Here is a 12,770-nt window from a genome sequence, read left to right as displayed (position 1 = left end):
TAAAGAAAGCTGTTGTTATATTGTGTTACTGAGATACAAGCAAAAAAAAAAAAAAAAAAATGCCTTTAGATGCTAAGCAATGCTACTCAGGGCTGGAGAATTTGCCAAATCCCCCTGGAATGGGTAAAATAATTTTCAAAGCCATGATAGACTAATAGGATTGATTCATATGTTGCACAGAATGATCATGAGATATTTTGTCATAATGTCATTGTCATAAAATAATTGTGTAATTTATAATTGATGGCTTCTTAGACTCAATAAAACATGGTGTGTATATGTGCACTATGTGTGCGTGTGTGTGTGTGTGTGTGTGTGTGTGTCTTGCTGGCTATCTTGCTTGATTGATGGTATGGTGAATTTCTTTTAACCCCGATTTCATTTTATTCATTTGCAGTTTAATGAACAGGATTCACAGATTCCTCTGGTTGTATTTTCTTGTTGTAATTTTAAATCTTTATGTCCTAACTAAAGGAACTGAGGTCTGAGGTGGAACTGGAAGTATTAGGAGACACAGAAGGACTCAACCTATCTTTCACAGCCATCTGTAACAATGGGGCCCTCTTCCCACACCAAAAGAAATGCTCTCACATGAAGGTGGGAAACACAGTAAGTATAGGGTCAATAGATTGTCTGAAAAAATATTCAGGTAAGTCAGAAGTTCCCTTGTTGCTCCGAAGATAGATTTTTCCTTTTAAGAATTTCAAAAGCGATTTCAAAAATGTCCTAATAAATGATTTTGACAAAGCTGATCCCCATGCAACTTTGTTTCTTCCTATGTATTTTGGTGGATGGAAGAAGATAATTGGTATTTTCTTTTCCAGGCTACATTTAACGTGACTGTGAGTATACCAAACTGTGAGAGAAGAAACAGGCACATTATCATAAAGCCTGTGGGGCTGGGGGACGCCCTTGAAATACTTGTCAGTCCGGAATGCAAATGTGACTGTCAGAAAGAAGTGGAGGTGAACAGCTCCAAATGCCACAATGGAAACGGTTCCTTCCAGTGTGGGGTGTGCGCCTGCAACCCTGGCCACATGGGTCCTCACTGTGAGTGTGGGGAGGACGCACTGAGCACGGAGTCCTGCAAAGAGGCCCCGGATCACCCCTCCTGCAGTGGAAGAGGTGACTGCTTCTGTGGGCAGTGCATCTGCCACCTGTCTCCCTATGGAAACATTTATGGGCCCTTCTGCCAGTGTGACAACTTCTCCTGCGTGAGGCACAAAGGATTGCTCTGTGGAGGTAGGCGTTGTCTAAATCCACCTCACATGGTAAGTGGGCAAGTGTCAAAAGGGGCTTTACATCCCTTGCACTTTCCACAGTGGTCTGGGCAGAGCAGGTGCTCAATACATATTTGCTGATCAAGGGAGTGGGTTAATCTCTAGACCAAAGGTAAGTGATCTTCACTTGCATTTTCTCTGGCTCTCACAATCTCTTGGGGCAAGATCTCTGCCAATTCAACTTACATCTTTATTGTTATTTCCGTCAGAATTTAGAAAGCAAAAAATGGAAACACCTACTCTTTGGTTATTACCCAGACTCCACAAAATTACCTGTAATCTGGACTCCATTATCTTCCAGACTTTTCTCGATCAGGCTTCTGGGTATTTTACCCAACTCTTAAACGCTTAAATGCCTATTACTTTGGAAAAATAAAAAGCTAGGCTGCTTAAGGAACATATTGCCAAGGACAAGGGACACAGAAACACTAAATGAACTTCCAGGGCCTTCATTCATTCCACAAATATTTATTGAATACCTATTATATGACAGATACTAGATTAGGCACTGGGTATAATAAAGATGAAAAAGGATATGTGAAGGCTATGGAAAGTGTAAAAATGAAGCACTGCTTGGAATATTTTTAAGCTCAAGAACATGTTTACATAGAAAAATACATGTTTTAAAATCCTTTGCATATGGAGAATCACTGTAGTTTAAGAATATGTTGCATATACTATGACTGTCATAAAAATCATTCTGATATATATCCATATATTTAAGTATAAGTATAATCTATCTGCGTTAGAATTGCAAACGCATTCATGGGCTTTAAAATGATATAAATTTGCGTTACAACAGGAATATTAACTCACTGCTGAATTTAAGCTCCCAATGTCTCCCTTTTTCACAGTGTGTGAGCAGGCAGCTTTTCAAAACAGAAAGCCATTATCTTTAAAGAAAACTAAGAAAGTTATGTTTTCAGACCACAGAGTCAGGAACATATAAAAGAGACTGATTTTCAGGAAAAAAAGGCCTGAGATGAGAAGCCTCAAAGAATTCCGAGCTCTTTGAACACGCTGTGATGCACTTAGAAGCGCACCTCCATTTCATTTCTTTGCAGCGGCTCTCGCTACCAACAAGTTCCTCTGAGGTTGCCTTCTTTCTTCTCCCCAGAGAGTGAAAAATTTAGGGTCTGTCTGGATCGAGACACGTTTCTCCCCCCTTTCATCGGAGGTCTATTTCCTTATTTAATGGGTGTGTGTCCAAAACCACATCAGTTCTCTTCTCATAAGATGTAGACAGGACAGAGCCCAAAGCCAGAGGCTGTCTCCACATCTTGAAATGAATATGCTTGGCAGAGTCCCAGATTGCATCTTTAATAAAAAATCTTTTAATAAAATATGTGCCCAAAACATTCAAAAACACCTTTCAGAAAAAATTCTACCTGTAATCTAATACAATAGGATAGTAGTCCAACCCCCACCTATATTTCACCCTTTAAATCTTAGATCCAAGAAGTCTAGAGCAGTGTAATCACTGAACTGTGCTCAGCAACATAGTTCTTCCGGTTTGTGGATGGTCTTTGACTTTACTTGGTGCCATGTGTGCAAATGGAAATGCACTCAGAAAGGACTGACTTGGTCTCTGCATTGTAGTTTGGGAGGTCTGATAATAGGGCCTCTCTTTATATCAGAAACATTGATTGCTAGAGAAGTTCTATTTAGAAAACAATTATTTCCTCAGTTGGATGCAGAAAACTTCCCTAATGCCAATTTCCTTCATATTGAGAGTACCTTACTATCTCAATTATTACTGTTTTTCATCACAAAGGATGTCACTGTATTATTAGTAACTTTCTTTTTGAAAATGCATAGTGGGGGCACCTGGGTGGCTCAGTTAATAAAACTTCAGACTCTTGATCTCAGTTCAGGTTTGATCTCAGGGTCATGAGTTCAAGCCTTGAGTTGGGCTCCACAATGGACGTAGAGCCTACTCAAAAGAAAAAAAAGATAAAAAATGGTTTAATAAAAGGAAGTACTATTATTCAAATTCAACAAATAGTTATGGAATACCTACTATGTGCCTGGCATCCTGCTTAGTGCAAGGATAAAATCTGTGCCTGGCCTTGTGGACAGACACTCTGTTGTTTGTAACAAAGGCCAGTATACACTCCTGCTTTCCTTCTCATGCAGATCTCACTTCTGCAACAACTAATTTGCTCTGCAGTGCACCACTTCTCAGAAGGCCTATTACCACAATGTTCTTTTTCATGTAGCTTTTTTCATCCATCTGTAAATACAGATATAGGGCTCCATTGATTTATTCCTTGCCTGCCCAGATTCCATTGGTCTTCTATATTTTGATTTTTAAGAGATGGGAAACAGGCAGATGGCATTACAGAAAATACTTCCTGCCATTATACACTTACAGTTATCAGTCAATGGTATTCCAGAGAGACCTATCCCTCTGAAAAGAGCCTGACAATTTTTGTCTTGATCCTTGGTTATCATCTTGTTTCTACATGCAGCCATTGTGGAGGTTTTGCTCTTGTTTTTGTGGTTGTGGTTATACAAACAGGTACTTCATAAATGGTTCCTTGTGGATATCAATTAGCAGTGATATGGTAGATGGTTCTGGAAAGCCCACAGAAAGAAGGGTTTCTAAATTCTAACAGGAGCTCTTGGAAGAGTTCTCTAAATTTCTGCCTTCAATATAGAAATTGAGAAAAAGGTTCCCCTTTATGCTGAGGGAGAGACAAATAACAATTGTATTTTAGAGGATAACTTAATGGGCTCTGTCTGCAGCAAGTTTCCATGCACCGCCTCCTTCAAGCTGCCTCTGCCCTAGGTTTCTGCAGCTTTGCTCTCCTTGCTCTCCTACCTCTCAGTCTCCCTGGTAAGATCCTTCTCTCTGATCACATTTTTTTAAAGATTTACTTATTTGAGAGAGAGGGTACACAAGCAAAGGGAGAGGGAGAAGAAAACTGCCCACTGAGCAGGGAGCTCGAAGCAGGACTTGATGCAGGGCCCGAGCCAGCAGTCACCCCGACGCCCCTCTCTGATCACATTTTCAATGCTGATGCTCTTCAGGGCTTTTCCCCTCTGCTTTCTCTACATAACCGGATCCACAACAGCTTTACCTGCCATCTATCTCTGATGGATCCCAAACCCAAACCTTTTGGTCTTTCTTTTCATACACACACACACACACACACACACACACACATACATCTCTGCCTACTAGGATGTCCCATAGGCCCCTCAGAACTCAGTAGAGCCAAAACTGAACTCGACATCTTCCCTACCCAAAGCTGCTCTTCTTCCTCCGCTTCAGAACAACCTATTTGTTCAACAATTAAGCTCCGTGCCAGGCACTGGGGATAAACCAGTAAGCGTGAATTGGAGGCTTCCATTCCAGGTCAGTCAAAAGCTGCCCCAGCCACTGAGCACCTCTTTCCTCTCCATTTCCACTGGCACCACTTAGGACCTCAGATCTTCTTGCCTCATTTGCTGCAACAAAACCCCCTCACCAGTTTTCCTGTCTCAGTTTGACCCTCTCTACAGATGCCAGGATATTTCTAGGCACACAGCTATTTGTTGAGGTCTCTACTTAAAATTCCATAACTTTCAGGATAACAGGTCTTTCTTTAGCCCATAAAGCTTTTCATGATGTGATTTCTAGCTTTCTGTTGACCCTTCCAACCCCCACTCCCGCCATCCTGCCGTCCGGCCACAGCTCATATGCACCTTTGACTCTATCTATACGAATCCACTGTGGGTATTAAGCGGGTCACAAGATTACAGACTTCTGACATTTACCTGTGCTTTTTTTCTTGGTTTAAAATGCATGTAACCCTCCTCTGTCTTCCATCTGTAGCATCCAAATTCAGCTCAAGCATCACCTCCTTTGGAAACATCCCCAAATCTCTGGTCTAATTTGGAAACTCTCCCACTGTTTGCATAACACTTAAGGCACTGGACTGTATTTATTACTGGTAGTATTTATTTGCCTGTCTCCTACTCTAGACTATAAGCTCAGTGACCTTATTTAATTTCGTATCTTCATGCCTAATGCAATCTTTGGCACATGATATATGCTCAATTAAAGTTTCTTAAATAAATGAATTTATTAAGCATTCACTATATGCCTGTAGGACATCTAATTGGTGAACGCAAAACTAGAAGATTTACACATTATCTCATCTGACCACAACTGCTGTAAGATTTTATTCCCTCTATTTGGTAGATGAGGCTTTTATGATCACTCGGCTTAAATGATGTAGAAGGAAGGCATTCCCCAGGTCTGTGCTGCATCTCTATCTTATGGCACCTTAATTAAAAACAAAAAAATTGTAAAAACAATTTAAATACACACACACACACACACACAAGTTGCTCTTATAGGCTTGTAGATTATTTCATCTGCCCATAAATTCTTTTTGATATAACATCAGGTAATCAGATTGGTCTTCAGTTAAGAGACCAGATCAATAAATATACACACTTAGCAACATTCGTTCCATAAAATATAACTCCTCCTAGCCCCCACACACTCACTTTTTTCTCATTTTTCTCCTTCAGTCTTTCTGAAGTGTTTAAAGGCAAAGGGAAAAGATATCCCTCCCCACCTCATCTGAAGTAGCCGTGGCCCTAAGCATCGCGGGGCATTTGTTTTGCAGATAACGGCGTGTGTGACTGTGGCGAATGCGTGTGCAGACCCGGCTGGGCGGGTGAGTACTGTAACTGCACCACCAGCACGGAGTCTTGCCTCTCGGAGGACGGGGTGCCCTGCAGTGGGCGAGGAGACTGCGTCTGTGGCAAATGTGTTTGCACGAATCCCGGAGCCTCTGGACCGACCTGCGAGCGTTGTCCCACCTGTGGCGATCCCTGTAACTCTAAACGGTAATGTCTCAACTTCCCTCCGTGTTGCTTTTGGTGGGTTTGTTCTGGGAGCATCCACCCAAACGCACAAAGCCACCAAGACCCTGTGATCCTCAGCCTGGAGCGTCCATGTCTCCCTTGCCTCTTTCTTTGCCCTCATTATCCAGGACCACAATGTCGCATTTCTCCTAGAGGCAATCCTGGGGAAGCTGAGCTGAGGTCCCACACTGATAACATCAGATGGCCTTTCACTTACAATACCTGCCACACAGAAGGAATGCCACGGAGGGAGACTGATGGCACTCACACTCGGTGCCTTTTTAGGGGAAACAGACAAGCTTCTTCCTTATCTAGAAGTTTAGAGCCTGACCTTGATTCATTCCTCTCTATAGACTCATGGAAGCAAAAAGGCAGAAAGAGGATCATGGATTTCCATTTCTTCCCTCTTCTGTACTGCTCATGCTCTTTGGCACCTGTCTTTGGTTGTCATTCTACACAACTATTGTGTGTGGGTTTTTTCTTTATACCATATGAACAGCAATGACAACAAAACCCTTTTTTTTTTCCAGTAAAACACTATTTCTCTGGTTAGTAGCTAACTTCTCAGTGAAAGTGGGGGCAACATTTCTAGGTCAAGTGAAACAAGTCTCTAAATAGGCCGTGTTTTGACATTGCAGTGTATAATGTATTATGCAGCAAACATGCTTAAGCAGTTCATAGTTTCATTAACTCTATACCCAACATGGTGACATTTGCATTTCCAGTGTACATAAAGTAAGAAAATCAATATTCACTCAGTGGTTCCTCACCACTCAGGTGTCAAAAGTCCTCTGTCATTGTGTCTGGACATACACCAAGAGAAGTGTGGGGACATGGTTAGACTTACTTGAATGGAATTAAATGTAAAATGTCCTTTTGAGGTGTTTCTTCCATTATTTATCTATTAATCTTCTCTGTAAATGTGATTCAATTTAAAATGTAGGTTATAAAATATGAAGTTAACAGTCAAGGTAGTTTAAGTTTGAGGAATCAGGTAATTGCCTTGGTACTTAGGTTAGCTTTGAGATGAGTCCATTCTTCCATTTATTCATTCATACATTCACTTATCAAATGGGTATTAAGTACCTACTATTCACCGGAAATTGTGTTAGGCCAAGGGCATATAGTGATGACTGAAACAGTTACAGTTCCTGCCATCACAGGTGCTAAGAATCTAGCGGGAAAGACAGACATTATTTAAAGCAATTAGAACAATATCTGAGCTGACAGTTACAACAAGGGATATAAAGGGTGCTGTGGCACCATATGGCAGGGCTACCACACTAGCTTGGGCAGATATCATTGAGATGCATCAAAGGGTAGAAGGTTTTAAGGATTTCCACAGTGTCTAGCAGCCCCCTGCGAAGCCATTCTAAGTAAATATATAACCTAGATAAATGCAATATACTTGAAATGCAAAGGCAATTCCAGCCAAGACTTCTATCCCCCACTCCCACGTAGACTGCTGCTCCTCAACCCTTCCTACAAAGGAACGCAGAGGCTTCCAGGGCAAGAGAACTAACCAGTAAGGGTTCGGGAAGGCTTGCCTAGGGCAGGGCAATTTCGACTGCGACTGGGGGAAGCCTGGGGTGAAGCATGGGCGGGGCAGGGGGGGGGAATGTTTCCAGTACTTAAAAGAATATGCATTTCCATGGCCTGGGGAAGAGAGGGGCAGGATGATACCTGGGAAAACTTTTGCTGTTTTGGGTTACTCCAAACAGAGACTGGTTGTGAAGTGATTTTTCAGCATAAGATTAATTCAGAGTCTGAGTTTTACTTTGCTGTATAGACATCATTAGAGAAGCTTAATTCTTACAAGGCTGTTTTCAGAAATACACTTTTCTGTAATTTTCTGTAAGTAGCGATTGTTTATTCAAAAGCCTGCATTAATTGGATCCAAGTTGTAACCTCAGCTGTTGAAAATACCCCTATAAGGCTTGGACTCATTCAAAATAGTTACAGACAAGTGAATCTTTAAAATAGTCATTCATGACATGTATGAAATCTTACAGTTCTTGTTAAAATACAGACCACTTCTGTTAGGAAATTCAAACTTTGTTTAGTCACTGATCATATTTTAGGAGCATAAACCCTTCTCATGAGAACGTAAAATGAATCAAACAATTAAATCAAATACCAAAATCAGTGTATCTTATTGTTGGGGGGTTTTTATTTGTTTGTTTGTTATTTAACCAATCAGAAGCAATCATTATAAATAAATGAGGATAGTAGCTATTATCAAGCCTGGCTCACAAAACACTGATTATTAAAGGGAATCAGAATAAGGCAATTTCCTCTTGAACATCACCCAAATATCTTTCTCAAAGTAACAAAAGGCAGCGCTCTCTATGAGACACTCCTATAGCACGAATCACAGTAACAGCAGTAAAGCAATACCCCAGCTGCATATCTGTTTTCCACTAACATGAACTGATAAACGCTACTGGATAACATTCACAGGAGCTGCATTGAATGCTACCTGTCTGCAGATGGCCAGGCCCGAGAAGAATGTGTTGACAAATGCAAACTAGCCGGTGCGACCATCAGTGAAGCAGAAGGTTAGACTTGTCTTAAATCGCTTTCTTTTCCTTTACATTGTTCTTGAGAGACAGGAACTCTGTGAAGGGCTTTTCAGTAGCTTGACCTCATTTGAACCAAGGCACTGGTTCAACATTAGTTTTTAAGAGTAAATGCATCCCATAAGACTAAAAACGTGATGGTTTGGGATACAAACAATTTAAAGTCCTAGCGATTCTATTTGACTTCAGCTCTGTTGGCAAGTTCACCTTTGTTTAACAAATGCAATTGTACAGAACTCCAGAATGTATGTATGTGTGTGTATATATATATATATATATATATATATATACACACACTAAGACATATCTCAGGCACAGGGCATTATATATATATATATGTGTGTATATATATATATACATACACACACATACATACATATATATATGTGTATAATTATAAGAGAAGAAAAATTTTAAAATAGCTAAATTTTAACCCCTAAACCTGAAATCAGCCTTTATCATCCAATTGCCATATTTCCGGATAGGACAAGGTGAAGTGTCAGATGGGTTTCCAGACAGCAGCCCTGAGATACTAGGCAGGTTCTGGTTCATGGACATTTTCCCTCCGCTCCTTTATATGTGCTTTTACTATCAACTTCCACTCTTAACTCCCTGTCGCTCACCCCCCAAATACAAGAAGGGCTTGTGACCTTGATCTGCTAACCAAATTCTGCTCTTGCTTTCTCTCACTTGTCATTTTAAGATTTAATGACTTAAACTCAGATTCTTTTTAGTGGCAAAATGCCATCTCGAATATTTAAATCGGTTGTATTTTAGCTGGGAAAGCCACTTAAAAAATAATCTGTGAAGAAGATGACTAGCTCCTCCTCAAGGAACAGGCTGCGGGGGTTATTTTTCCATTATCCCAACCTCTGCATTCTCGTGTGGCTCAGGTAGAATGGCTGCTCTACACACATGAGACGTTACCAAGACATATCTCAGGCACAGGGCAAAATCAAGACAATTTATGACACTCCAAGATGTGTATCTTGAAGAAACAGACATGGAATAGAGAAATTAATCCACTTCCAAAGTGGAATAAGTTAGCAGCATTTATATTGTTTTGAATATTACCTACATTGTTTCAAATTTGAGATTTCTGACTGTGCACAGTTGAATGACCCTGTATGGAGAAGCATGATCAGTGTTCAAAAGACCCCTCGGCTGTGCTTTTTTTGGTGACTAAAGATAGATGTCCCAAATAACATAAATTAGGCAAGATGGTGTGTGCCTGACACTAATACTGAAAGTAGGAGGCAGTAAAAGCACGGAGGAAAGTAGCATTTGTGGACTGTCCACATTAGTAACTAGTTCAAAGTCAAAGCATATCCTCGGGCTTCATTTCATGGCCGTTGAGATATTTACCAAGTATTTCTAAGAAATGGCTAAAAATTGCAGAAAATGCCCTGCAAATGACTAGAACTCCATTCACAGGCAGCATGAGAAATTTGATATGTTGGGGGGTTGGGTAGGGAAAGAGGAGTAAACCTTGGAAACATGGTAAGTATTGAACAGAGAGTTACTATAGTTAAATACACAGTTTTCTGAGGAGATTATCATAAATGCTTGGATTTGAGAGGAATACTGGGTCTCAAGGGGCATTTAAAATATTTGCATGATTCTTTTTGTGTAACTGAGTAAATTATCTTCAAAATAGGGAAATACAACTATTTCTAACTTAGAAACTGAAAAGGGTAACTGGATTCCTAATATCATTTAAAGCATTAACCTTGCTGAATTTGAGAGAAAAAAATATACTTATAAGTCTATGAATTAAAAAGTCACTTTTTCAATGAGGATTTTTATAAGCGCTATCTCAAGTTACTCACTCAGTTATGACATTGATCACATCGCCTTGAAATTACCATCACATATTTGGTCTTGCAAAGCGACTCTTATCAGCCCATCCTTCCCCCCAACAAGGACATGGAGAGTGAAGTAAAATAGCATAATTTCATAATCCAAAGACGTTATTCCTCAGCTGTGCTGTGGAGACTTCAGTGAGCATCTCTAAAGACGTGGTTTAACTTTACTCATTCCATTTTACCGAAAGTCACTTTTTAATTTGCCCCAAAACTCATGTACTCACAACATTATTACTCAAAGTGTGTTCAATGGAACACTAGTTCTGAAAATGTTAGATGGAAAACAGCACCCATGGTCATATCAGTTTCGGAAATGGGCAGCTAAGCTTTTTGTTTATTTCACGGGACTCCTGAAAAATCATGGATATTACATTACATGTATCTTCAGGAATTTTCAGGAGAGGCATAAGGAAGGATTCCCAAACTTCCTTGACCACAGAATCCTTTTCTTCTCTTTGGGAAACCATTTCCCATGAGAACTCCTGACTCGTCCCCAGAGCACAGGTCTTAAACACACAGTTGTTATAATTCTGTGGTTGCACGTACATGGTTTCTATTTCTGTAGCCTTCCTGGACCTTCCTAGATGCCAGCCTCTTCACCCCACTCTCACATTTCTTCCTTTCCTAAGTATAATTTCATGGACTACCTGAGATCTTATTTTCATTGTATTATTCTAGGGCAGCACTGCTGGCACTCATAAAGGAGGGTAAAAAAGAAAGGTCCATTCCTTAATGACCAACAAAAGAAAACCTTAGCAGCTAATTATGCAAATCTCCAGCACAACCTGGACTCTTTCACTGCACATTCAATAATACCATTTTAATACTCAAACATGACAAAACTGGCTAAATCTAGAGTCATAACAGTCATGAAAAAGAGTGGTGAAGTCATTAAAGCAAGAAGGGAGTCATGACCCAAAGGTCATAATCCTGGAGAAGTAAATTAAGTCTCTTTGCACTTCAGTATAGCTATTTAAAATAAAATTAAAAAGCAGGATTAATATTACTGAAAGGAGTGTTATAAACTACCTATGTATTTTCTACCTGAGAACAAAGTGTTCCAGTAAGTAAGCTTGAGAGGAACAGAGTGGGTGTGCTGTCATGGGAGAGAGGGAGAGGGAGGGAGAAAATTTCACCAATAAGAAAAGGCATATTCTCCAAGACTTCATGAATCCTAGTTAATTGAGCAGTGTGGTAGGAGGATATGTGGTAAAGGCCATCTAAAAATGACCAAAGTATGATTATATATGCAGTGCTATCATATGACATACACACGAAATAACACAAATATCACTGATCTACTATTGCCCAGAGGTTCCTGAATGTCATAATCCGATCACCTTATTAAAAATACTGTTAACTCACTAAAATACAAGCTCCTGTACATACCACTGCCCTCTCAAATCAGATACCCAGGAGGGTCCCTGGAATCCTTATTTGAAAAAAATCTCAGGTGATTTAGATAATCATAAACATTTGGGAATGACCAGATGAGAATGATTTAGAATTAGATTTCCTAATAGTCCTATGTAAATAGATGCTTCTAGTGAATTCATAAGCAATTTCTTCACTTAAATCATTTGAAATCCTCTCCAAAATGCTAAATGTTTTACTAGTCCCTTTTTTCATAGCTAATACAGACATTCTTCTCAGAGACCCTGACACACATTTTTTAATCTTATAAATAAAATGCAAAAACAACTCAACATTCTTCTTTCTGTGGCTACCACATTGTTGAATGAGAAATAGCATATTATTTACTTTTTCTTTGTTAGAATCAAAGAAACATACAGATTCTGTATGTGTTTTATTAGAACTTTTAAAATTAAAAGTTTTATTAAAACTTTTATATTTAAGCTAATGAGAAAATTATAGGTCTAGCAAGAGTATGTCCAAGATTATCTGGGACAATCCAAGTTTCAATATTTTGACCCCCGGGGTCATAAATCACTAATATTGGATCATATGTCAAAATTTTAGGTTAAGAGCCAACAGTTGTTCTGTTTACAGGTTCTGAAAAAAGTGTTTCATTGACCAAAAAAAAGGTGTAACAGTATCATTACAAAGTCTTCAACTTAGAAGATAGGAGAATTTTAAGCAAATTTTTTTTTTTTAATTTGGAAAATGCTACATAATTCTGGCATAGGTACCAGACCACTAAAAATTCTAACATCTCAGATGGA

The 12,770-nt window shown here is 39.5% G+C and overlaps 1 protein-coding gene across 4 annotated transcripts in view; it reads left to right on the top strand.

Moving 5' to 3' along the window:
- The window catches only part of ITGB6 (integrin subunit beta 6), a 126,304-nt gene that overhangs the window by 98,662 nt on the left and 14,872 nt on the right, over positions 1–12,770 (top strand). For all 4 annotated transcript variants that reach the window (XM_059394054.1, XM_059394052.1, XM_059394055.1 and 1 more), the window contains 4 exons: positions 475–609; positions 825–1,242; positions 5,903–6,125; positions 8,604–8,701. In XM_059394054.1, the coding sequence (XP_059250037.1) occupies positions 475–609; positions 825–1,242; positions 5,903–6,125; positions 8,604–8,701 (874 nt within the window). The remainder of the gene's footprint in view (positions 1–474; positions 610–824; positions 1,243–5,902; positions 6,126–8,603; positions 8,702–12,770) is intronic.

The sequence above is a fragment of the Mustela nigripes genome, chromosome 3 (genome assembly GCF_022355385.1).
Source record: "Mustela nigripes isolate SB6536 chromosome 3, MUSNIG.SB6536, whole genome shotgun sequence".
NCBI classification, from domain to species: Eukaryota; Metazoa; Chordata; class Mammalia; order Carnivora; family Mustelidae; genus Mustela; species Mustela nigripes.
The sequence above is the reverse complement of the archived record's forward strand: the minus strand, read 5'-3'. Positions and strand labels throughout refer to the sequence as shown.